Genomic DNA, 26,368 nt, shown 5'->3' with positions numbered 1-26,368 from the left:
CTGATTGAAGCAAAGTGTCATTCCTTCCCACCCCCTCCCCAAAAGGCTTTATTTTTTTGCAGAGCTGCAAAAGCTCTGATGGAAATTTCTGCCCCTGAATACACTTGTATGAATCTGAAATGGCTTTATTGTTTTCAGTGGGTTTGTCTGGGCCAGCACCCCGATCACTGAAATCACAGGCTCTGCTGTCGCTTGCACCCTGCTTAGGTTCTTCCTTCAGATAATTTGGTTTCTCTTCATTATGGAGACCCAGCCAGAAAGGGGGAGGTTTTGCTAGTACCACCTAAACTTAGCCAGTGCCCCTGACACGATGCATGTGGCTATTGCCTAATATCCTATTGCTGACAATTAAAACACAAACATATAGTCATATTTTTGGATGAAACTGTACAAACATTTCAAAACAGTTTATGCATGCAGTTTTGTATGTTGTCAGAGAGCACCACACATGCACATGGAATTTATGGAAAATGCTGAGAGATTTGAAAGGAAATAGTTTGGGAAGTTGTCTTATTTTTTTGAACATAAATCCCCAAACAGTTTCCCTTAACATTCCTCATGTCTGTGCAGTAATTAATACTTGACATTTCTGTTTTTCACTCTCTCTGTTGATCTCGGGATTTTTGTTGTTGTTGTTGTTGTTGTTGTTATCTTTTTCATCTATCCTTTCATGTTTGTTACATCTGTTTGCTAAACCCAGCATTGATGAATACAGACAAATTTCCTTGCACAGGAGGATAATGTGAGGGAGCAGTGAGAAGGGATTTAGGCCTTCAAAACTGTGGTCACCTCCCCAAATAAGATATTTAGATTCAGGGAAGCATATTCAGAGTCTTCAGCTCAGACTACCTGGACTGAAGAGTTGCTGCACAGATGAATCTGTTGGCTTGATCAGGTTTTTTTCTTACGACAATTCCAATGGCTCCAGTGGGATTATTCTTCCACTAGCCAGATGTAAAAGGAAAGCAAAATCAAATCCTTCATACATCAGTGTCAGACTGACTCCAAGAACCCAGTGTTGAGTGATATAAAGGATAAGGGGCCTGAGGAAGGATGTGTTTATGGAGAACATTTGGAAACTTTAACTACTTGTAGTTTGAGCAAATACCGAGGAAAGGAACTGCCTGCAAACATTTAATAATGGAAAAAAAGTACAGAGCATGAGCAAACTGCTTGAGGTGATGCAAAGGGATGTGAGAAAGAAGAATGAGATACAATTAAAGAAAGCAGGAGTACAGCTCTTTTAAACAAATGGCAACTTGATCTGTCATAACCTTTTTATAACATATTCCTCATCCAAATAGCTGAGCACTTTCCATGAGTGTAGAAGTGGTGTGCTGAGCATTAGATTTGGTTTATTTCTGCTATAGAAGTCATGGTAGTATAGTTGCTGGGTGGAAGGGAAGCAAATTTTATTGGGAGAGGTAATATCTTTTCCTAGATCTACTGAGAGAAGTCAGACAAAAAGCAGATGAGGTCTGCATCCAAAACCACCTCTGTGTTCTTCCATCTTTATTGCTTGATCTAAGCCCCTTCTTTATGCATACCTTTCCTTCAAGGAAGGAGAGTTTTGCATGGATTGTAGTGTTTTATTATACTAGAACCTTCTTAAACACACTTTTGGAGCAGGGAAGGCTGTTTGAAGCTGTCACCCAGGGAATATTGGTCTGTACTTTCTGGGATCCTGTGCCCTGGGATGCTCTGGCTCTCCCAAACAAGCAAGTTTTGCCCTCAAGAAGAGAGTTCAGCTTACCCTAGAGGGAGGAGTTGTCCTCTGCTATAATCCATCTTGGAGACCTGACCTGAGATGCTGAGCAGTCTTTCCTAGCCACAGAGACCTTGAACTTCATTTGGCAGCCCCTGGGAAGGCAGTGTGAGGGCCTCGCACGAGGTGCATCCTCCTGGGCTGGGCTGGCTGGCGTTCCCCGAGCGCTGCCAGTACCCTGCTCCGGGCTGTCACGTTTCCCTAGTGCCAGGGAGCGCTGACACAGCGTGCCTAACCTGGCCAAGAGAGATAGGGTCTCCCGGCCAACTGGGGATGGTGGAAAGCATTTCCTGCAGATGCCGTCATGTGCAAATTTAGCATCAATGAGAAATCCAAGCGCATTCTCCAGGCACAGTGAGACTGGGCAGCGTGTGCAACCAGTCCTCAGGGGAAAGGCTGGGAACCCTCTCCTGGTGGCACTTCAGACCAAGACAAGGTAGCAGAGGGGTCATTTGTGCCTGCAAAAAGCCTCAAAAGCCCCGATGCAAGGGCTGTGGGGCACTGGCACCTCCCAGTATCCTGCACAGGACCCAAGGTTTGGTTGACAGGACATTTAACCCCGTCACCATCTTTTCTTCTCTGCCTGACAGTGGTGTTCATGTTTCATGTATAAAAGTTAACCTCATGCATGTGACGAACCATTTGTTTCTTTCCAACACTGTTTAGAGCAAAACATAGTCTAAAGGAATACATGTATATGTAGGGAGAAGAAATGTTCCTTTTTATTAAAAAAAAAATTACAGATTTCAGGACCGTATCACCCTGGCTCATCTTTCCATCAGCCCATACCTCCCCTCTGAATATTACCTAGGTTAGGTCCAGGTCTCAATTACCACAGACAGGGGAGAGGTGGTTCAGCACTCATGAGACACTGTTTTCTCTGAAAAACAGTTTCAGCCTTAACTATAGACCCGAACAGATCAGCACAGTGACTCTGATGGTGTGCAAATAGAAAGATGTGTGTTGCGCTCATTGTCTGCCCAGTTGTGACATTTTCTGTGTTGTCTTGTCACTTGCCAAGTGCTTTATTAGAACTGACCCACCCATGGAAATCTCCCCCCCCATTAATCTCATTACTTTCCTTTCCCCACATCCAGAACGATCCCCTCAACCAGGCATCCTAGACGGATGCTGGGGCTGACCCCACGCGGCTGCTCGCCCCCGGTAACCCGAGGAGGGCTGCACAAACAGGGTGGCAGGTGGAGAGAATGCACCTAATCCTGGCCGTGCCCTTCCATCACCTTCACGTGCTCCGTCAGCTGCGCCCAGCAGCCCGGTCCCACACACCCTCCGCTCCGGTGGCATGTCCCTGTGGACCTGTGCCACGGGGCCTCATGCTTCTGCAAGGCACCGTTGCCAACCCAAATCTCTTGGATGGCCTCAGCCCCCCCCCCCCCCCCCCCCCCCCCCCTCCCCAGGATGCTGAGTGTGATGGGAAAATTCAGCCACATGGCTACCACCTGCAGTTTGGAAAAAAACATTGAAGCAGATTAGGAATTATAGCCTGGAGGTGTTGTGTCTCCCAAATCATCTGTAGGGGAAAAGAAAAGGCAAAACAGTCAAGGTGGAAGGGAGAAAATGGGGAAAAATTGAGTTCTGTGACGAGGGAGGTGAGCAGATCCTGGGAGAAAAGAGGTAAGAAGGCTGGAAAAAATCCAAGTCATGGTTTCAGAGACATGAGGAAAGTTGTTCTGGGGATGGATGTTCACTAGACCATCACAGCTACACAAAATCTGAAAAGCCGTGGTCTGGAAACAGGACTTTAGGGACGACTGGGATACAAATGGACTGTTAGGCTGCTTCTCAGGCCACGCAGAGACACGTACTTCGTTGCTTAGCATTCGGTTTTGTTTGTCAGCTCCAGAAAGCTGTTTTCCCACAGCTTTGCCTCAGGACCGTGGGGTGCAGGAGTAAACTGGGGCTGTTGACTTTCAGACTACTCAATCATCCTGCAAATTACAGCCAGCCCAGAAAAAACACAGCTTTGCATGTTTCCTTATTTAGGTAGAAGTGTTGAGAAAACAGCATGAGATTTTATTTCTGATAAACTAGGAACTGTTTCAGGGATATTAATTATTTCTGTTGTATCAATGTTTTACATTTATTCCTCCAGTGCTGTATTAAGAATGAGATGGATGAAGTCTACAGCATGGTTTCAGACTGTCTCTCAGGCACTCCCAAGCCTCTGAAAAGAAAAAAAAATAATAATTGTGCAGACATTTTGGAGTCAGTAGGGGTTGTTTTCTGGTTATTTTAGCCTGGGGTATGGAAGCTGTGGGCTCCATTCCCTGCCCCATCTAATCCCTTTGCAACATCACTTGGAGTCAGACTCTTAATAAGCTTCTGGATGCCTAAAGACAGAGGCTTAAGGCGGGATCTGAAGGTGTTCAGGCACCTGGGTGCTTTTCAAAGTCTTGTGTACCACCTCTGTAATCCTCCATCTCCCAGAATTTCCCACTACTGAAAGGCTGCTTCATAGGTGTAGCAGGAGAAATGCCCACAGTCTTGGAGATGTTGGAGCACACAAAGGCACACGTTGGATTCGTTAGTAAGGAAGTGAGGATGGAAGAAGTGGATCCATCAGAGGATTTTTTTTCTTCTGTGCCCAACCTGAGCTAGACGTTTGGTGCTGGGCTTGGGCACAGTGTGGGTTGGAAGATCTCTTCTTCCAGACCAGAGCTGATCCAGGCCCAGAGTTCACCCGTGTCTCTACGCAGGCTGTGATGAGTAAGCCATGGTGCAGCTTGGAACTAAACCTCAGTCTTGGTGCATGACCCAGAAAAATGAAACAATGAGCAGGAGCTCTTCGGTTGGGTCCCTCTAACCTGGTGGGAAACCCACCCATGACGAGCCGGGGTCCCACATCTGAGCTGGAACTGAGACTGCTTTGGGCTTCAGTCTGCACAGGAGCAGAAGGTTGTGTAAACAGTTTTGGGCCTGGATCACCAGGATGGTGATGTCCTTGGAACAAAGACCTTGACTGCTTTGTGAGTGGTGAAATGGCTGGGAACTGTTACAGAGAGGTGTTTTACACATCATCCCTTGAGATGTAGCGTGTGGGTGAGTGCTCATTCTGGAGCAAGTTGGAGTGTTTTTATCAGAATCCATGGCATGAATATGACCATGTAGGTCAAGTCCTGAAGGTTTGCCTCAGTCAACACTATCTTTGAAGTCAATGAGGCTGAAGTTATTGCCTGATAGGAGGAGTAGTCCATCTGGGATTTCTCAGATGAATGAACTTTAATAATAAAAATGATGATATAAATATGTAAAATATAAAAACAGTACTGTCAGCCACTTTGTTTCTGGTTCAGGGGGTTTAAATGTTTAGTCTTCAAAGTTTTCCACATTGATTTTGTGTATCAAGATTTAATGCTGTCAGGAACCACTGAGTAAAAATATTTAGTAATAATAACAATAATAGAGGGAGTGATTTCATAATCCAAACAAAATAGATAAAATGGATGTTCAAACTACTTCTTGGCTTGGGTTTACGGGTTCTCCTGCTGCCTATCACATTGAATTACTATTGAGACAGCTTCATTTTCAAGGGGCCTTCATGCTGGAGCATATCAAATAATAAGCAGTATTAAACAATAACATCAACAGTAACAATGTTTCTCTCCAGATATAAAAGCACAGCTATTAAGGCAGCTTTTTTTCTTGTCATTTGTTTAGCCTATTTGGTGAATTCTGCCAGGTTGATTTTTATCCTGTGTGGAGAGTAATTCGCTGTAAGAGAATATGCATCAGCTGAGTCCTGTTTGAAAGTAAATAATAAATAATTGTAACAGTTAATCTAAGGAACAGACATCTCCACAGTTTATTTACCAGTTGGTTTAGTTTAGTACAGTCCAGTCTTTTTCTGGCATGATTTGCATCCAAGCCAAGAGATCAAAACGGTGTAGCTGACCCCAATCTCTCCCTCTCTGCCTCCGCGGTGGGTTTTCACGGCCGGGGCTCTCTCTTTGCCTCGGGAAGAGGGGTGGTTTGGCAGGGACGGGTTGTGGGGTGCACGGCGGGGGGCTGCGAGGCTGGAGGTTTCCAGCGCCGCCGGGTTTATGGGGGCTCCAGAGGGGGGGGGGGTGGGATGCTCTGGGGTGCAGCAGGGCAACGGGCTGGCCCCGCTGCCCCGGGGGGCTGCCAGGAGCCGGAGGAGAGGAGGGGGTGGGAGCTCTAGAACCCTCCGGGGCTCCCACCGCCGTGGAGCTTAAAGGGGGCGGGGGGGTAGGGGTGGCGGGACGGGGCCCCCCCCCCGCTCCCAGGCGCACGGCGGATCGTCGGTCCTGCCCCCCGCCGCTCCCGCAAAGGGTTAAGGGGAGCGAAGGCGCGGAGCGGGCCGGCGGGGAGGGCGGGGGCTCCCGGGGATTGGTGCGAAGTTTGGAGGGGGGCGGCACCATCCCGCCCTCCTCGGCGGCTCTGCCCCCACAGCCACAAAGCCCTGCAGGGAAAGTTGCTTTATCGCTTGTTTCTCTCGCCCCGGCTCTTCCCCCCCCCCCCCCCCCCTCCTCACCCCCCCCACCCCTTCTTCCCCTCCCTCCCCTCCCCTTCCCCAGCCCCTTTCCCCTCCTCCCCTCGCTCCTTAAACGGGATTCCGGCTGGGCGAGCCGCGGGACGGCATCACCGGGCATCCCGCGGCTGCGGAGCCCCGGCGGATCTGTCAGGTCCCCGCTGTCCCTCCCCGCACACACACGCTCAGCCCGACCCGGAAAGCAGGAAAAAAAAAAAAAAATTAATCTACAAGGTTTCCCTCTTTTCCTTAGCTCCCTAGTGGAAAAAAAAAAAAAAAAAAAAAAAAAAAATCGCCCTGGGGCGAAGGCTGGGGGGTTATCGGTAAAAAGCCGGTGGTGAAGGGGGGGAGCCGCTCCGTGGGAAAGGCACCCCCGAGGCAGCGGGCAGCCCCCCACCCGCCCCCGGGGGGGGATGAGGTAGAGGCCGGTGGCGGAGCGCCCCGCCGGGCGCCGTGGCCGCGGAGGGCATGAGGCGGCGAGCGGCGGGGATGGGCGCCAGCGCACGGTGCTAGAGCCCCGGCAGCAGCCAAGGTAAGTGTGTGTGTGTTCCCCCACCCTCTTCGCCCTCCGCCACCCTCCTCACCGCGCCCCCCCCCTCCCCACCCCCCCCCCCCCGGCTTGGGTCCCCAATGGGTCGGGGAAACACTAACGCGACAGCTGGGAGCCGCCGGGGTTGCCCCAAAGTTGAGGGGGGGGGGGGGGTGCGGGAGGGGGGACAGCACCAGGTGGCATCGCGCCGGGTATGTGTGTGTGTCCCCAAACCCAACACCCCCCCCCCCCCCACCGCCCCCCCCCCCCCCCCCCAGACCCCAACTCCCGGCTGCGAATATCCCGTTACCGGCCCCGCGGGGCCGCGGGTCCTGCCCGGGGGGGAGCCCCCCTCGCCTTCTCCCCCCGCCCCCCCGCCGGCGTCCCCCCCCTCCCTCCCTACGTACCAGCTCCCCGCTGCAAATTGTGAAGCTCATGGCAAAGCGTCCGTGTTTGCTTCGCTGGATGCTGTACACGGGTTGTTGTGTGTCCTGGGGGCACGGAGTGTTTAAACCGGGGAGTTTACAAGGGTGAGGAATTCAGACAGTGTTTAGAGAGTGAGAGTTTTAGGAGGAGAACAGGGTGTAATTAATGTAAACCTGATCTACCCCGGGTTTGCCTATCACAGCGAAGGCATCTTCAAGAATCTGGATAATTAAGTGCGGTTTTGCTTTGGGACGCACCTCTGGAGCACACGGAAACAAGTGGGGCTTGGGGGGGCGGGAATAGGAAAGGAAAAATCAGTGCTGTTCAGAGAAGTTTCGGAGTGGAGGAAGGCGCTTACCCAGAGCCGAGCCTGTCTGAGGGGCACTGAAGCAGCAACACAAAGTTTTCTGGGCTGTTGATGGGAGAGGTAACATTCCTCCTCCCCCTTCCCCAAGTTCCTTCACAAATTGTTAACCTGAAATCTTGTTTTATGGCCACTTGCTAGTGTTTTGTTTGCCTTCCAGACTGGTTCTGTACAGGATACCAAAGAATTATGCATTAACTGTAAACTTAGAGGAGCTTACTGGCCTCAGTGGGTTCTTGATTTATATCAGTCTAAAGCAGAGAGGAGGGCAAAGTTTTACTCACTGAGCACCAAGGAATGAATTACAAGTACATTGCTCTTTCATTTGCTGTTTCTGCTCTTGAGTCTTCGCAATGGGTTTTAAAACTCTGTAAAGTTGTGGGTTGTTTCCCCAGTAATTATTTTGCTCTTCTTTTCCCTGCCTCCAGGTCTGAGAGGACGGTAGTCTGTACGATACGGAGGGATCTGGTTTTCAAAATGGAATTGCAGCTCGCGTTCCTTTTCGCAGGGATAATTGCATTTTCGGACTCGGCGAGAGGTAAGGAGCCCGCGCTTGCTGCAACCGCTCTGTGACTCGTACCCTTCCCTCTGCTCCGCGGGGCTCGTGCTCCGCAAACACCCGCGGTGCCCTCGGAGGGACCCCGTCGGGGAGTTGCTGTCGGTGTGGACTCGTCCCCTGATGTTGCTTATCTGCGCAGGGGTGCAGGCTCGTGCCCTCCTTACCTGCGCATTTTGGAGCCATCGGTTTAGGATGGAGCGTCGTCACTCCGGGTTTGCTGAGGTCTCTTGGGTGCAGGTGAACTTCCAGGGGCTTTTCTCGTGCATGTGTAAAAGTACACAGACAATTTTAAAGAAAAGCAACTGCATTCCTCTGTGGATCAGAAATACCTCTCCCCTCCTGTAATCCCTCCAGCTTCTGCCCTGTATATTCCCACTAGCAAACTAAACAAACACATCCATTAACTTCCTCGGTGACAGACAAATGACAGTTCCCAACAGCAAGAGTGTATTTTAATGCTGGGGCTCCAGCAGTTGATCAGATTTCAATAAACAGGTTATCCTACCAGAGACAAATTGAAATACATTGACCTGGGAGCAAAGAGGGCAGTGGGAAAAAAAAAAAGAAGTTTCTTTATGGGAAGGTGCTTTAAGCAAAGCTCTGGGATCAGAGTGGAAGGAGCAGTGGCTTTTCCTCTGCTTTCGCCTGTGTTGTACCTTGGAGGGTGCTCTCCTTGGAAAGCCTGAATGAGAAACCATGCTTTCAGCTCCTCCGGCTCTGGTCACAAAGGAGGGGCTGCATTGTTCCGGGAGAATGGGGGTATGGCTTTAGGATGCAGATTGATCCAGCTGCAATTCCCAACAGTATCAGAGTTGCATGAATTGTTGAAAGACCTTTAAATCACCCGGTGCCATGGAGTTGAGAATTAAAAGGTTTAAACTTGCCCTTTGCTTGGGCCATAACTTGCCAGAAATAAACCCTGGGGGTGAGGGTAGGAAAGGAAAGGGGGAGTGTTACTCTAAAACCCCAAGGTTTGGTTAGTGAGTTGCTTTTTTTTTCCTTCTTGGCATTGGCTCCTAAGCAAATATTTTATGGAGGCAAAAGCACTATAAAATGATTCTGCTGGAAGCTGAATGAAAAAGAAAACAGTATATAGGCTGCAAGTCCTGCAAGTCTGAATTCCAGGCAAGGTTTACAATGGAGACTCAGTTTAAGTTGTAGGCAATGGGCAGCAGTGTATGAATTAAGATGACCTCATGGATGTATATTATTGCAATGGACCTGAGAAGTTGGTGGAGTTCCGGAAAAGATCTGAAGTGGGCAGGAGAAGACAAAAAGATTTTTGTCTCTGTTGTGAGCCTAGTATCGGCTGCTTTACTGGCCGACCCTGTTTAAATTTGGTTTGCACTTGTCTTGCTTGTACTCTTTTATTGCCCCTGAGAAATGAAGTGCTATGGGCTGTTGTCATGTGAAGAAGCGACAGAAAATTAACAGTGGTAACTCAGGACATCATTGTTTATTCTACGAAAAGGTCTTTTTAATGTAACTATGATAGGATCATATTGGTAATTGGGTTATTTTGAACTCTTTTTAGAGCTGGAAAAATCCGTCCTGTAAGTAGATGGAGTGGTGGTCCTGTTTATTTAAAACAAAGTAGAAATAGAGTTTAAAAACCAGGGCCAAACCCATGAAAAATGTTATTCATTCACATGCTCACATCAAGAGAGGGAAAGTGAAGAAGGAAAAGGTGTAACTGTTGTAAAAAAAACAGACAAAGCCCTAACACATAAATCCTGCTTTACACCTCTTGAGGTTGAGAGTATTCTTGATAATGGAGGATGTAGATGAAAGACCAAACTTGTAAGTGAGCAGAGGTGAAGACACTCTCCAGCATGTTGCAACCTTATTTTGTACTGTTGAATATCTCCAATTATTAGATGTTTACATTGGGATAATTTCAGATTCTCGGAAAAATGTGCCCAGTTGTTACTGTGCCTGTGGATTTTTTCCGAATGTATCATACGGTGGGTTCGGCCGCTGGAGATGTATAAATGTTACCTGTTTCAGTTGCTCGGGTTTTATAGACAGTCCTTTGGCCAAAGCTCAGCCTGAGGTTGCAAGGCTTTACTCTGGAGGAAGAAGGGCTCTTTGTTTAGGCCAAACAGCATTTAATATCTGTATCCCGATAGCAAATTAGACATGTGTGACCCAAAGTGTGCCAACGCCTCCTAATCTGAGGTGTCAGAAATTAAATAGGTGTTCGCTGGCTTGTAATCAAGTGAGGAAGGTGGCTGAAGAGGCTCTCAGTGAAAGTGCTGGTCCTTCTCTTCTACTCATATTAGGCAAAAGTATCTTATGCTGGAATTAGGATGTTAATTTGGAGGCGGCTGATTGCGTGCCCGTGTTCGGGGAAGGGCTGTGCCGTAGTGCATTTGCACAAGGGGGCAGAATTAAGTTGCCCACGCGCTCCAGCTTTGATATTTCCTGACAGTTGAGTGCTCAGCTGCAATCTTGCATTAAATGTTACGTTGTATTATTTTTATATCTTTATTTAGGTGATACCTTTTAAGGCAAAGGGCCCCTCAGTGATGACTGATTGGACTAATGCGGCAACTTTTTTTTCCTCCCAGCAAATGGGGACATTTTTCCAGGTTTGGAGATGTGCTTACTGGCTCTGTCCCTTCTTGTGACTCAATGTGTCATGTCACCGATGTACGAAAAACTGCAAAAAAGGGGATATCTCAGCAAACCAAGATAAACTCTTAAGAAAGAGGCAATACATTCAAAGTACCCGTGCAAAGCAGAGAACAGGTCTGATTTTGGAGGTCCAGGTGCAGAACTTGCAGTGTCTGGAGGGATGAAGGATGAAGTAGCTCTGGCTAAGTTTGAACCAATGCTTTTGGGGCCAAAATTTAAAGACTTTGGCTAGGGGCTTGTCTACACCTGCAAATGCACTGGAATCACCCTTCCAAAAAATTTAATCTGGAATAACTCCCTCACCAACCGATTTTATTCGAATCTAAGGATCTCCTGGAGGGAGCCTGTACCAAAAATGCTTTCCTTGGGAGCTATTTTGGTAAATATCCAAGCCCCTTCTTTCACTTGTGGGTGAAGACAAGAACTTCTGTGTGCAAAAAATCCACTCTTTGAGAACAAAACCTGCTTGCTGTGGTTTTCTAAGAGGGACTATGCTTTCCGGCTGACGGCCAAGGCGTAGGGGGGCAGCTTCAGCCCTGTTGTCAGCTGCACCAGATAGTGTCAGCCCTGAATCTGGAGGTCCGGTGGCTCGTCCCTCATGTCACTCCATTCCTGTTCTCTCCAAGCAGTCCTATACTGGGCATAAAAGTCCTCAGCGTCCTGCCCTGGCCCTCCTCCGCGGGGACAAATGCCATCTTGTGTCACTAACCTTTAGTGACGATGTCCTGCAGCAATGTAGCTCCTACCACTCCATACCTCCGGTCGGATACAGGTAATACAATCTAATATTTTCCTGCCTATGTTATCTCAGTGACACACAACGCAATATTTGTTCCAAATCTGTCAAGTTGCCATCATATTCGCTATGGTGACCGTATATGGTAACACTGGGAAGTGCTTGGCTTGGTCCCATGGCTTAAACAAGATTTCATATGGTATGTTTGGAAGTTTTTGGTAAGAGCAGTAACAACCCTCCTGTTAGCGAGTAAACTGATATTCTGCTGGAAACTAATTAGTTTGGATGTTGATTTCATTTTCGGTGCATTGCGTAGGGAGGGGAAGAACGGGACCTTAATTGCTTTCTGCTCTGGCACTTCTCTGTGTGACACTTGGCTTGCAAACCTGGTTGATGCCTGCTTTACAGGGAATTTGCTGATGGAGCCACCTCAAAATTAAACTGTTTTGTGCAGAAATAATGTTATGTACCATTTTTTCTTGTCTGAATATTGGAGAAGAGGGAATAGGACGCTAGAAGTTTTTTTTTTTTTTTATTTCTTGGGAGATGAGTTCTTCATTCTGGTGAACATATTTACCATTCTGTAACATTGGGATTTATAAGAGCGAATGTGGGAAAGATAAATAATGATAATATAAGAGAGATAGTTGTCGGCTTCTGTTTTACTCCTTTATTCTTGTTGAATGGTTGTTATCAGATAAAATGATTAGGTAATTTCTCACTTGTGAAGGAGAAGCATGTTCAGATTTAACAGCCTGATTCAGATTTTATGTAACTCACTGCACATCTTCCGGTTAAGTTTGGGGCATTTTTTGGATAGTGCGCTTGGGGAACTTGCTCATGAATAATCTGCCAGCATGACTTGTACCTAGAGTCAACACGACGATCTAAGAAAATCCTGGTTATTTTTTTAAACCCCGGTTCCTCCCTTCTTCTCAGGCTGTCAGCCGCTTTAAATTGCGGCTGAGTTTAAACATAAAATACAGTGTACGTCATACTGGAAAATTAGGGTTGATTTAAATTTTTTTTATATTAGGAATATTACAAAACTCGGCAAATTGCTCAAATACATTTAGATTTTCCTTAAAGTTTTTATAGCTTTGTTTTCCAAGTCTGTATGTTTCTTTGACCTTCATTAAAAGACGCAAGCAGCAAATTAAAATACGTCTCTTCTATGAAGAACTTGTACACAGCAAGGGCTAGACTCCAAATTCTGACTCTTAGCCACAGAATAAACTTTCATGTGCCATGAGGTGGTGCTTATTACAGGAAAATGCTTCTTTTGGGAAAAAACATGTAATTCAAAAACAGAAAAGCAAAAATGACATTTGCTAGCATGTAGGAACCCACTTTTCATTGGTCCAAAACCTTAGTACTAATTTATTAACTAAATATGAAGTTTATCATCTGGCATGAATTGGCTGATAGATGGGTCGTTGGAAAAGATCAGCTCTGATAATTTCTTTTCGAGCGGCTGTCTCGCCGCAAGTGACGCTGATACATCTGGGTGCAGAATACTCACGGAATAGCGCGAATGTAGTGGAGATGGTCAGTGTCTGGCTGTGCATTTTTGATTAATTATTGGAAAAGATAAAAAATTTTACTGAAAAGGGAAAATAATAATGCAGAGGTTCTCTTGTGCCTAGTTTGAATTTAAAAAAATCCCAAACCAATGACCTTTAGTCATAGCTTTATTCAGTGGGAGTAGAATCACTGCAGCTTTCTAGTTTTCCTGAGATGTGAAGCTCCTGGTTGTGTCTGCAGTGACTTGTAAAATCATGTTGCTCAAAGGGTCCATGCAAATATACCCCAGCATTACAGGAGTCAGTGGAAATGCTCCTTTCTCCCCTTTCTTTCGTTAACCTGCTCATTTTGCCTTGTTTCAAGGAGTTTGTCTTTCATCCGACCTCTTCCTGTGTTTTCTGGTGGGCTGCTCAAGCTGAAATGCATTTGATCCTGTTTTGAACATTTAAATTGGAATTCTATTCCTTTTCCTGTTCTCTGTAATCAGCCTTGACATGGAGCTTTGTCTAATAGTAATGCCTCCATACATGTTTAGCTGTGTTGATCTGTTCTAATCTTTTGCACTGAGGTGGAACATTTTTTGTCATATAAGGGAGTTTTGAGTAGAACCAGTGTGAAACTAGAAGTTGCAAAGACCATTGTCTGATGCAAGCCTATTGAGTCTGGTGCTCATTCGTAGCCACCATGGTACTAAGGTAAAGGAAAAATATTTCCAAAAGTAAGCTTGAATAATCTGAATGTCATATGAGATACGCAGATGCAGCCCATGCCAAGTTTTAACAGGTTAGGACCTGATTTGGAGCCTGTGAGTGTTGATGCCGTGACTCCTACTCACTCCCGTGGGCTTTGGATCCATCCCTGAAGGATGACTTACACAGATTATCTGTGGTACCGACCTCTGTATGGATCCCTCACGTAGGACAGTGGAAGAGATGTGGGCTAAGTGTAGTATTTTGGATCTTGCCATTTGCCGGCTTGGCCGGACAGCTTGGACTCAATTTTTTCAGCCTAGAAACATATTGCTGCTTCTGGCTGCGAGCTCTGGCTGGTGGCTGGAGCATGCACTGCCAGGGCTGAGGGCAATTTGGAAATTCATTGCTTTAACTTTGGGTCACCGCAGAGGGGTTTATCCCCCAAGAAACAGTGCCATTCTGTGGGCAGTGTTGCTGGGTGTGGAGGAGCTGAAAACTGGCCTGCGTGTTATTTAACAAGTTAATATATGCTGTTTGCTGCTGAATCCATTCACATATCTGTGTTTCTTTTTTGTTTTGTTTTGTTTGTTTTTTATTTTTTTTTTTCTTCCCTTTTTACCCTTCTGAGTCAAATAAATGTGGGCTGCATGGAGTTTGGTTGGTTGCCCTGATTACACAGTCTCCCCATTGTATCACAGTAGAAACTCAGTATCCGGCAGTGCTGTGAATAACCTAACGTTTTTATTTCATCCCAACCACTCCAATTTTCATAAAGAAATACAGCCAATAACTCCAGGCTACTTCTTCCATTAAGTGTTCAAACTTAATTTTGAACTTCACTAAGGGAAGAAAAATGTAAATTGGGAACAGAGGCTTCTTACAGCAGGTTAATGTTTCTCAGGACTCCTGCATCTCTATTCTCAGCTTCTCTATGAATCGCTTTTAGCTTGATGGGACCCAAAATCATTTCTCCTCATGTATGGTAAATTTATTTCATCAAAGATTTATACAGTCTTGGGTATCCTGTCAAGTGATTGAGAAGTGAGTGATGCAAGAGGTGTCATACCCTAGATGCCACTCGGGTGGTGTTGACTTCGGTGAGTATTTTAGGAGCTTTCAGTATTTGTGCATTTTAGATAAGACCCCAGGAACAGCAGACAAATGCATATTTAATTTGTGGAATGGGCATTTTTTAAAATTTACATTCTCCTTGCTGGGTTTCCTCCCCAGTGAACTGATGACTGTAGGAGTTTGGTACTGGCACTGTGCAGACTCTTCATGGCAATTTTGGGCTTGCTAGTTCTGCCCAGAACATGATATTCAGGAGAGGGAAAAAGCTGGAGGAGGACATGGAGGGAAATGTAAGCATTATCCAACCTCCCAGAGGAAATTTAGGCCGGATTGGTGCACTGCTGCTTTTGAGGCCTGGTGCAGCCAAGCCTTGGGAGAGGATCTCGAGTGGTCAGCGTGTTTGCTCTGAAGAGGATGTTGGGATGTGGCTTTTCCAAGCCTGTGATGTATTTCTATATCTTTTCATCAGTGTCCTCCCAGGTTCCCCCATGTATAGGTGTGATGCTTAATTGGCTTTTGACCAACGTGTGACTCTGAATAGAAACATTCTATTCTAAAAGGGTTTTTTTCATTGTGGTAGCTAGTATCTTACTATTGCCATGTATGGATTTAAATCTTCCTTTTTCTGGACAGAATTGGATGGGGTGATGTCAAATGAACCCTAGAAAAGGGAGAAGGGACAGTTACTCAGCCTCACTAGCCTTCCAAAGCTGAACAAGCCAAACTATGGGAGTTAAGCTGCTGCAGAAGCTGGAATTGGTTTATTTTCCTCCTTTTTCTTCTTGACTAATAGATTTGTGTGAGTTGGAGTAATTGAGGAAGCTATTTTTCTCAGTGGTTGTTCTTACTTTTCTTACCTAAATGTTAACACTGTTAAGACCTGTTAACACTGGTTAAGCAATGACAAGTGTCAGACAAGTTACAGGTATATGAACTCCATGTCAAGGATGGAAGTGTTAATGAATAACAGGGTAAACCTCTGGACATTGTGGAATATCTCGCCAGGGATACTGCAGGCTCTCTGTGTAAGGAAGAACCCTTGTCTGGCACTGACTAGTCAATGCAAAACTGGCAGCTAAAACTTCTTCAGAGTGTGGATACCCTTTCTGAGAGAGGATGCTATGAGACCTCTTGTTTGCCTTCTGAGTGGATCAAAATCTTTCATGTTCTTCAAATTAACACAACATTTTGGTGGCAATAACAGTGCCTCTTTAGCCAGACAAGTAATATGAGGAAGTGTTTAATGCATTTTAAGGCAGTTTAAAGTGGGAAACTGGGAGAAGAGTTGCCAGCTCCACTGGCATATGGAGATCAGGCTCTGTGCTTTGATAAGGCATTTCATATTTTAACATTCAGGGTTGGATATTGCTCTCTATTACAAAGGTGACAGTCCCTTTAGGTTCAGTGAGTTGTAGCTGAGTAGCTGTGAGTAGGATTTAAATTTATAATCCTACCAGAGAGCAGAAACTGGGGCCTCGTAAGACCAGGTTTTGTTTCAGTTCTGTACAGTGTGGCACTGAGCCATGGGAGGGTTCATCGTGATCTGCAATGGTTAATATAAAACTAGATTAACAGATCAGAGCTGATGAGTATCTTTCCTCCTCCTGGTGTTCATAACCAATCAGAAATGCAGTATTGCCAGGGTTAATTTTGTTAAGGGCTAATGAGAGTGGAGCTTTCAACTTAATCATAGCTGGGACAGGTGTTTGCTTTTCTTTGACAGGTTTGATTGACAAGGAATCGTAAACCTATTAGGGAGATATTTGCATATGCAGGGGAACTGGCTTTGGACAGTTGATTTCTAATTGTCAGATTTGTTATCTGAAAATGTTTGCCACTGCTCTCAGTACACATCTATTGTTTGTGGGATACAAAGAGACACAAAGTCGTAGAGACCAGTCAGAACATTTTGCTCAGGAGCTGGAGAAACCATAAGGTAGGGACAGGGTCAGTGTTTTATCTAGACAGAGCAAGGTCCTGCTTGAAAAGCATTGAAGAATGCTTTTCCTGTTTCCCTGCTTGCTCAGACAGGGGTAGGCCAGAGGAGTTGGAGGATTTCAAGCAGTATTTTGTGACAGTGCTATACACAGGATTAATCCTGGCATAGAAAGTTCATTGGAAACACCAGAGTAGTCCTTCTTTGCAATTGCTAAAGTAACCTCAGGATATTTAATCTGAAGTTCAATTCAGGGCTCTTCTCCCCTTGAATATTCCTGTTGGGAGGAGGATTGTAGATTCACAAGGATGAGAATCTATCCCTTTTTACTGATGATACCAAAGAATAAAACAGCAAGCTTCTACTCAAAAGTAGTCATGGCAATAGACCTGCATATTTATAATAATTATTACTATTTATTCAGAGTTTTCAGTGAAGAAAAAAAAAATATAAAAAAGACACCCCCAAAATGCTGCTCAGCGTAAGCAGCATTCCTCTTCTAGATAGTGTCAGGAGAAAAAGCTTGTCTTTCTGAAGACCGCAGACTAGCTAAGTGGAGTTTGAGGCTTATTTTTCTTTTATCCTAGAAAATCCAATAAATCCAGTAAATTCTTTCAGTGTGGTCTTCCAAGAGTTTTTCAACTTTGTCTGACTCGCAGATTATTTGAGTGCCATTATAGACTAGGGGTCAAGCAAGTTAATTCCCAGAACAGTATGCTGCCCTGTTTTCAAACTGTGCTAATCAGGGTTTTGAGTCAAAGCATGGTAGTTTGCGTAGTGAAATTATTTTCCTGTTAGAAAATTACAAATAGGCTCTGACTATTCATATTGGCTTCAGTCACTGGAGCGCTCACATCACATGTGGAGCAAAGCCCTGGGGGATGTACTTGCCATGGATCAGGGCACTGGTGGGGGCTCATTCCCCAGCTCTCAAGACTGAACTCGTGAAAACAGGCTTATATAAAAAAAAAAAAAAAAAAAAAAAAAAAAAAGAAATTGTTACCGTCACATTTACACCTCCAGTGGGATGGAGGGAGGGCTGCGTGGAGCCCATCCAAGCTGTAATGTGAATGTCCTTTCCCAAAGGAGACATTTAGTGGAGTTATTTGGTTACCTCTCCCCCTCACCTTTTTGTAACTGACTCTTGTTTACTTTTTCCTCCTCTTTTCCCGAAGTTTATTACCACTGTTTAGGCAGAGGAAATAAATTAACATCATTTGCTGTTTTTTTTAGAACAAGACACATTCCCTGCATGAATGTATACACACACTCGCAGTTGCCCTCCCTGTGCAGAGGAGTGTGTTTACAGAGTCTGGGTCCATTTAGGGAGAACAATACCCTGATTATTGAGGGCAGCCTTTTATTCCCAGAAACCAGAAGGAACCATTCGCTTCAAGGAGCTACTGCCCCTTGAAGGTACAGGCGGTGTGAGCTGCTGGAAGAGGGGAATAAATCTGTTGTAGACACAAACCAGCAACATTGTTCTATGCGGAAGTTGATTTAGGGGTGGGGGTGAGAAATGGTCTCGGGACAAACCAAGTGCCAAGTTTGAGATCTACCAGCTTGCAGAGAGATGTTGTGACTTCCAGTTTAATTTCCAATTAATATCTGCGAGACTTCAGGAGAATCATTTGGTGCTTTCTGAGCTGGCAAGGTACTGGGGAGAAGACGGTAACTGAGCCTCCAAGTGTTTTTGGATGGGCTGAGTTAGGTTGAAAGGTGCTGTTATGTATGAAATGCCAGTCATTTCTAATTGCAGTCATGCACCTGTGCCTGGTAGATAATGCTGGAGCCATGTCATATGGAGCATTTGCTTCACATGATGTTGGGAAAGGTCAAGCACTTGATTTCTGTCCTGTGAAGTTGGGTCATTAGCGGCACAAATAGGACTCCCCCTCCTCTGCCTGACTGCGGATGCTTGGATCCTGGCAATAAATGTTTCTCAGGTGTATTCTTATGGCAGCTGAAGATGACTGAACTTGACCCTATCACTGTCCTGTCCTCATCCTGCTCTGCTCCCAGCCTTGTAACTCCCTTGTGCCAGCGTGAGAGCTCTTCTGACCTTGCTGTTGGGTGTTTTGGGGAGGTAACCTGAGCAGGAAGCCAACCTGGAAAAAAACGTGGTGGGTTAAATTGTTAGAGGAGCATGGCCTGAGCTCATGGGATATCACAGCGTGACCACAGGCAGCAAGTCCTTTTTATTCCCACTTATGTCAGGAAAGCTCAGTACTTTGAAGGACTAGATATTTATGTGAACATTTATAAAATGACCCTTTAAGAATGTAAAATGCAGCAGGGTCCACTCTGCAAAATGTCGCATTCCCAGAGGCAGTGAATGTGAAGACTGGAAAAATTAGATTTGGATCCTGGGTCTTCCCTTGGTGGATTACATTGGAAAAACTGTGTATTACCCTGGTAGAAACTTCTCATCCACAAGTGGTTTGGGCCATTCTGAACAGACAGTAATTATTTCTCGTTGTCTTTTGTTCTTGATTCAGTTCAGTCAAAGGGTAGTGCATCGCTGACCCTTCTGCATTGGGAGATTTCAGCTTTCACACTTAATTTCACGAACATTTTCTGTTTGTCTCGGTGTTCTCCTGAAATTCAGACTGCTTTAAAGGGAAATGGGAATCTTCCTTCTTCTGCCCTCTGCTTTTGGCTTCTAAGGGAAGAGGATCATTTAGGGGAGCTGGGAAATAGCAAGTTAATGATGCCAGCCTTTGCTGGCCCTCCTATGGCACTGCCTGCTGCAAGGAAGGAGCTGCTGCAGTGGAAGCACAGCCTTCAGAAAAGATGGGCTGCAACCAGTGCTGCTGGTGACCAAGTTTGCTCTAGTCCAGGCACAATGTGCATCGAGGCTGGTATCGAGGTGAATGTGGTACATCTGGGGCCTGAGAGAGAGCCAGGTTCCTCCCCGTCCCAACCTGGTCTTTGCCTCTACGTGGACTTCTGTCTACTGACACCGCTTCAGGGGGGTTGCAAAAATAAGGCAGAGAAAACAACTTGTGCAAAATACTCCCTGCGGGTGAAAATATTTTCCAGGGGAACAGAGCCAGTAGGCTAAACAGGTAAAGCTGTAGGGCTACATTAACAACATTTTAGGGGGTTTTGTGGGGGGGGGGATATTTATGTTGGCCTGTGAGACATGGTGGGTTAATTCTGTCTGGAGATGATTGACACACATCTAATGTGGTGAACCATGATCTTGCAGCCCAGAGAAACTGTGGCTTTTACTTGCCTGTTGATTCAGTGTTTTTGGAGAGAGCGGAAGATCCTGGTGCATGTTCCAGTACCCATGTGAAGCCTGCTGGGGTTACTCTGCACTGGAAGGCTAGAGTCTGGTACATTCAGGAAAATCAGAACTTGGTACTAAATAATTATAACTAACCCAAGGCATCAGGGATGTGGTTTTTAAAAAAATATCCTTTAAAATCTGCCAGATCTTCTCAGGCCTGAATGATGCAAGGGGGGCAAACACTGACTCCCATGCTGGCTCATGGACTGCAATAAGGGCAACAAGAACAGGGCAGTAAGAACCGCTCCAGGGTCCATCCCTGCATCTGTGTCGCTGCAATGGCTTTCTGCTGAGAGTGTGAGGGTGTGCGGTGATCTGTGGAAAAATGTGAATCTTGGCAGCAGTCCCTGATTCAAAATATCTGGGAAACATGGAGCCAGGAGGTTGAAAATACATCTTTGGGGTTTCTTTCTCCAGAAGGAAAAACAGTGTTGAACTTCCACGGAGACAAGTGTTTGAAAGAAAAAAATATGCAATGTAGAATTAAAAGGGAACAGCTTGGATATTAGATGCTAATTGAAATAACAGCAGAGAGGAACAAGCCTGAATGAATTCAACATCCTCTTGATTTGGATCTTTCTCTTTGCATACTTGCAGGCGCCTTCCCTTTTACCTGTGCAAGAGTAATGTAGCTACTATGCTAAATAAAAAAAAAAAAAAAACAACCAACAAACCCAATAACTTGACTGAGGAAGATGAAAAATTAACTGAAGTAATTGAAGGATCATTGTGCTTTAAGTATTCCAGCCTTAAAACCAGAGCAGGGCCTTCCACCTGTGGCATGTGTTGGAGGGCATTTTGCTACAAGACATAGATATTAAGGCAGAACTGGAGGAGGACTGCAACTTCTAAAGTATTTAATATTGCTCTGGGAGAGCAGGTCAGCAAATGACCCACAGTTTCAGTTGATACAATGAATGCAGCATAAGACAAAGTTGTTGTTATAGCTGGTGTGATTTTTTTTTTTTTTTTTTTTAGTATCGGGGTTGGTGCCTGGAAGTCCTAGCTGTACCGAAGCCCTGTTGTTGTGTTAAGAGCTGTCAAACCCAGAATGAGTGGCAGACAGCTACAGTCTTAAATGCAAGTTGCTAACAGCTCTTTGTATAGAGCTGTGACAGAGGCTCCCTCCAAAAACCAGACCCATTGGTTAGACGAGTTTTATTTTACCCATGTAAACCTGAGATCCCATATTTTCCTACAGTACCCTGTGCAAAGTAGATGTTGCCCCATTAAGGATTTCTCGCTGCTGCTGTAATACAGACCCCCAGGACTGATAATCTTGTGCCCAAACCCTGGGCAAGTGCCCAAGGCGAAACAGGTGCAAAGGTTTTGTTCACACATGGGCTGAAGGGCTGGCACCGCACACCCAAGGTGGTTTTTATAAGGGAATCACAAGCCCGGTCATCCCCTCTCTGCTGGGTACAAACTTCAGTGTTGACTTTAGGGGAGAACTAGGCATTACACCATGCTTATTTTTTAAGAAAACAACCGTCAAAAGTCCTCAAATGGAGGAAAAAAAAACCCAGAGATTATGCAAGCATTATTATTATTAGCAGCAAGGTGTTTTCACATGTGGTAACAACAAGACTCCCAGGTGTTGCCCCACATCCCACTGGAGCCCCACCATGGGTTTCTCGTCCCTCCTGGAAAAGTGCAAAGAAAAGCCAACCTAAAATCTGGGGGAGTGGAAGAGAGTTGAGAGGTAAATTTTCACACTGGCACAGAAAAAGAGGTTCTTCCAAAAGATTTCGTTTTGCTTGGAAAGGATGTGGTGGTTGTTGAAAGGGTATTTCAGTGGAAAAGGGCCAAGCAGCCCTAGGCAGAACCAACACCCTCAATTGAGAAAGATTTTTTTTCAAACAGCAGTACTGTTAAGAAGTAATTAAAGTCAAATAAAACAAGGAAAATAGTGTATGACACATCTATTTGAATTCATCCCAGCTTGAATCCACTGAAACCCATGTAGCATGACATTGGAGACATGCAAGGAGAAGTACAAAGTCGAGTACTTCAATGCACTTTTGCAACTATAGAAGTTTCTGATCTCAGACACCATTTTTACCAAGTATATAAGCACCTGAGGATCACTTGTATTCAAAGAAACACTTGATGAGGACTCATTACACAGTATGTTATGCTTATTTGAAATATGAAGGATTTAAACATAGGCTGAAGGGGTAGCAATTATTTCACAAGGATTCTGACACTGGGTTTTCCCCCTTAAATTTATTTTTCTGGGATCATAGAAATTGGGAGATAACTCAGCTTTCAGTTGAAAAAAAGAGAAACAAACCCACAGGATTTCAGCCTTGATGATTTTGAAGGATACATAGAAAATGTTGTGTGCATCAACCTTGTTGGCAGGTTTAGATGCCAGAAGGGAAATAAAGACAGAACAAAAGCAAGTTTTTCATGACTTCTCTAAGCCAGTCCTGTTATTCTTGAGTCTGTTTTATGATTTTTGGGTGCTGGGGTGGGGCAATGCACCTAAGAGTGCTGTCATGTGAGGGCCTGAGCCAGGTCATGCAGACACCCTCCACGCTTGCAGTTCACTTTGCTTCATCACTCTGCCTCCCCTGCAATGTTATCAGGGGCAAAACTTGAAAATTAAAAAAATAAAAAAGGACATTTTTGGGGCCCAGCTGTGTCACTTCAATTTTTGCTAGTTGTTGAAGAAGATTTGTGAGGACTCTCTGGGGGAGAGAGGGTCGGGTCAGAGGTAGAAATCCACTCACCCTCTACCGGAGGCGTTTATAATGCCAGGGCAGCTCCCTGGGGAGAGTCTGTCTGTCTGTCCTTCCCTCTGGGGTTGACAAGAGGCAGACGGCCTCCCCCCAGCTGTTCCCTCTGTCAAGTTACAAATGAGATGCTGAAAAGCAGCCCTTGGCCTTGAGACAGCTCTTCTCTCTCTAGCTCATTCTACCCATCAATTAATGTCAAGTAAAGGTGTTTTATAAGTATTTTATAACTTTTTCAAGAACAAGACCCTCACGCCCTTGCAAATGGAAAGTCCAACTCCTGTGTGAGGTGACTGCCAAAATCTGTGAGCAGCGAGTTATATGTGAGAGCAAACAGGACTTTTGCTTTTCAAGAAAAAAATGCTCCTTAATATTCAAATTCTTCCATGGAGAATTTATCCAAAAAGAGAGTCTTTTTTTTTGTGAGGGTAGAGAAAAAAACATCTTTATTCTTCCTCATCGGGACAGTGGTACTTAACACCAGTGTTGGACATGATCTTCTGCCTTCTTCCATTTCTAATATGCTTTGAAACCTTTGCCTGGACTCCATCGGTCCCTAACGAGAGCAAGTGGCATTTTGAGTAATTGTTAACCCTTGTAGCTCTTGGTTTGTGCAATGAGTGTGAAGTATGAGGAGTGAATTATGAAAAAATAATTCAAAATCATACATGGCAGCATATTTCCTGACAGAGAACTGTAAGACAGTGGCAGAGACTTTCAGGCCATCTCTTACTCATTCACCCTCTTCTCTTGTACTGACTTCCAGCAATTAGGCTGTGTGTTTTCTTAGGAACCAGCTTCCACCCAAAGGCTACTAACTTTTTCTTAAATGCTGGTTTCTGTTGGAGCTGATAAGGCAGCAGCCAGCCTGCAAAGATAACATAGGGTATCAAGGCTTCTTGGGTTTGTCTTTATTTGGATTTTTTAGCAAGTATTTGACACACTCTGAGAGCTGTCTGGAGACTCTGGGTGTAATGGGTCCCCCATGTTCTCCCCCCTACCCGTTCTCTTTATCTTTGGTTCCAAAATGCTTTTAGAGTGATCTGGGAGAGAAAAAAAAAAAAGAGTGCTAATGGAGCTGGTGAATTAGCAGTGTTTACTGAAGGGAGCAGGGAAGGTGGGCAGCTGGGGCTGGATGCCAAGGGTGGCTCTGGGCCTCGCTCTTTTGATGGCTCCGGTTGGAAAATAACCCCAACCAGGGTTTAAAGGGGGTGAGGAGTAACACAGAGTTGCCCTAAATTCCTGATCACTGGCAAAAATGTTCCACAGTGTAGGAAAGCTTGTGATTAATTATCTTCTCAACTCCGCCCACGACTCAGGCTCCACTTTTCTCGAAGTGTTATCCCTGTTTGGGCTGCTGGCTTTTGTTAACCTGTGAGGGAGTGTTTATGTTTGGCTTAGGTTCACCAGAAAGGAAACTCCAGACAAAAATTGATTTACCTGCTGATGCTAATGACTTTGTTATAGGGAGACTGGTGAGCAAGGCAGATGGGGATAGAAAATGTAGCCTGTGCCCTTATGCAAAGATGTCTTCTGTCACCCTTGGAGTGCAAGATTAGTATCTGTTTTTGGCCTGAGCAAGCCCCTAGTGATGTACGGTGTCACCCCCACGCTCGTGTCTTTGCAGTGACTCCGTGTGTCCCCAGCTTGCCCTCTGTCTGATGCAACTCTGTGGGTGGTTGCATCGTGGGCCAGATTAGGACAGATATCTGGCTGGAAATCCCACCAAAAAAAAAAAAAAAAAAAAAAAAAAGTCATGGCACAGCCCTATAGCACTGGATTTTATGTACCTGGCTGACACTTGTGGCACCCCTCAGGTGGTTGGTACAAAGGTCACTGTTATTCACTGATATTCAGTATTTATTGTTTTCTCAGTGATGTTTCACTACAGATGGAATTACGACGCCAAACACCAAGTCCCATTTTCAAGTTTCAATGCAATTTGTGGGCATGCTTTAATTAAGCTTCACAGCACTGCTTGGAGTAACATATTTTATGCTTACAGTATCGTGCAGGCAACCTCATACCGAGGGTCAGGAGCACTATGAGAACACAGTGTTTTTGTTATGCGCTTCTGCCCAACAAATCTTTCTTGCTCTTTTACGTAACCTGTCGCATATGAAATTAATTTCCAACATACATTTGCTCACAAAGTAGCGTTCTTCACACCAGAAATCCATAACAGTAGAAGAAACCACGGCCAGATGTCTATATTTATAGAAAACTGGCATGTTCTGTCTGGTGATGACAGAATATTTCAGTGTATTTATGAAGTGCTCATGTTTTTAAAAATATAGAAATCCGGTCAATATCAGTAGAACTATTCATCAGACATCTTCGTTTTTTTTTTTTATTTTAACCAGCAGAACATGTTTCTTTAGTTGATGCAGTACAAAAAAAGAAAAAGATTTCCCTACCCCTTTGTCATTGCTGTATTATTTTTTTTTTTTGTTCAGCTTCACAAACCTCTTCGTTTTAGAGGGGCATCTTTAACTTTCAAACAAACATTACTAGAATCTCATCCAACTTTGACTGTGTACTTCAATGTCAGGCATTTTTACTTGAGAGATAACTGTTCATAAAGCTGAAAGAATAATTTCTACTCTAGGAGTAGATTGTGCAACATTTTTCATTTTTTCATATTACTTTTTTTTTTTTTTTTTTTTTTTTTTTGCTTAGATGCCCCTCATTTGGGTTGTTACCATGCAAGGGGTCTCACATTTGGATCTGATCACATTGAGAGTTAAATGTGGATCAAGCCAGAGGCGTTGGAGGGTGCAGGAGCCCTGTCATGGCTGGTGACTAAAGTGTGGAGCCCATCAGGAATCGTGTCCTAAAGGCAGTTCGGTTCTGTTCCAGTCCTTCTGTGTTAAGAGCTAAATTGAGCCACTCAGTGCTTCAGTGTCAAGGTTTTTGCTTACATACCTTATGTAGACACTGGAGAGTTTTCAGAATTAAATTTTGCAGAGATTTCCACAGTTCTTGGTCAGAAGGTGCTGTTGGAAAGCAGGGATGCATACCTGGCAGTACATAAATTGAAGGGATTTAGATTATGGTAACAAATGAGGAGCATTACAGAAACGTAAGTGAGAGGGGCTCCTTGTGGGATTTGCTATTGGAACACAATTGCTAATCTGTGCAATCTACAAATCAAGTTAATTGGGTTTGCTCAGGCTGTTGCTTACCCGATTGCTAAGCACAGTAGCTTGAAGGCAATGGGGGTTTGGCCTCCCAATCTTTGCTGTGTATTTGTTTTCCACAGAAAATGCCTTTGATATATGTAAGTTATATTTCCGTGCATTACAAATGATAGATTCCTCCCCCATATCCTGTGACAGCCTTCCCTGGAGACAGACAGTCTGTGTTGTTTTATCAAGATGAAGAAAGATTAACGGGAAAGGTTTTGCTAGTGTTTGCAGACTTCCAGCAAAAGGGAAAGGTTTGGATTGAGGATTTAGTGAGAATGAAAAAGCATTTCTGAAAACTGCTGCTGGCACATGGGGCTCTCCTCGTGGGCTCCCTGCTCAAGCAGGCAGCAGCCTATAAGGAGCACAAGGACAGCCCTGAAGAACCATGAAGGTGCAGG

The 26,368-nt window shown here is 45.0% G+C and overlaps 1 protein-coding gene across 2 annotated transcripts in view; it reads left to right on the top strand.

The window, feature by feature from the left end:
- Positions 1 to 6,323: 6,323 nt before the first annotated feature.
- The window catches only part of FGFRL1 (fibroblast growth factor receptor like 1), a 178,610-nt gene continuing 158,565 nt past the window's right edge, over positions 6,324 to 26,368 (top strand). Inside the window, exons 1-2 of one of the 2 annotated variants that reach the window (XM_042808251.1) lie at positions 6,324 to 6,807; positions 8,023 to 8,132. In XM_042808251.1, the coding sequence (XP_042664185.1) occupies positions 8,072 to 8,132 (61 nt within the window). In that variant the 5' untranslated portion in view covers positions 6,324 to 6,807; positions 8,023 to 8,071. Of the gene's footprint in view, positions 6,808 to 7,269; positions 7,335 to 8,022; positions 8,133 to 26,368 lie in introns of those variants that run through there. The other variant, XM_042808252.1, reaches the window with a different exon arrangement.

This window comes from Tyto alba, unplaced genomic scaffold (genome assembly GCF_018691265.1).
Source record: "Tyto alba isolate M040663 unplaced genomic scaffold, T.alba_DEE_v4.0 Super-Scaffold_6, whole genome shotgun sequence".
Classification (NCBI taxonomy): Eukaryota; Metazoa; Chordata; class Aves; order Strigiformes; family Tytonidae; genus Tyto; species Tyto alba.
This window is presented reverse-complemented; position numbering and strand designations above follow the sequence as displayed.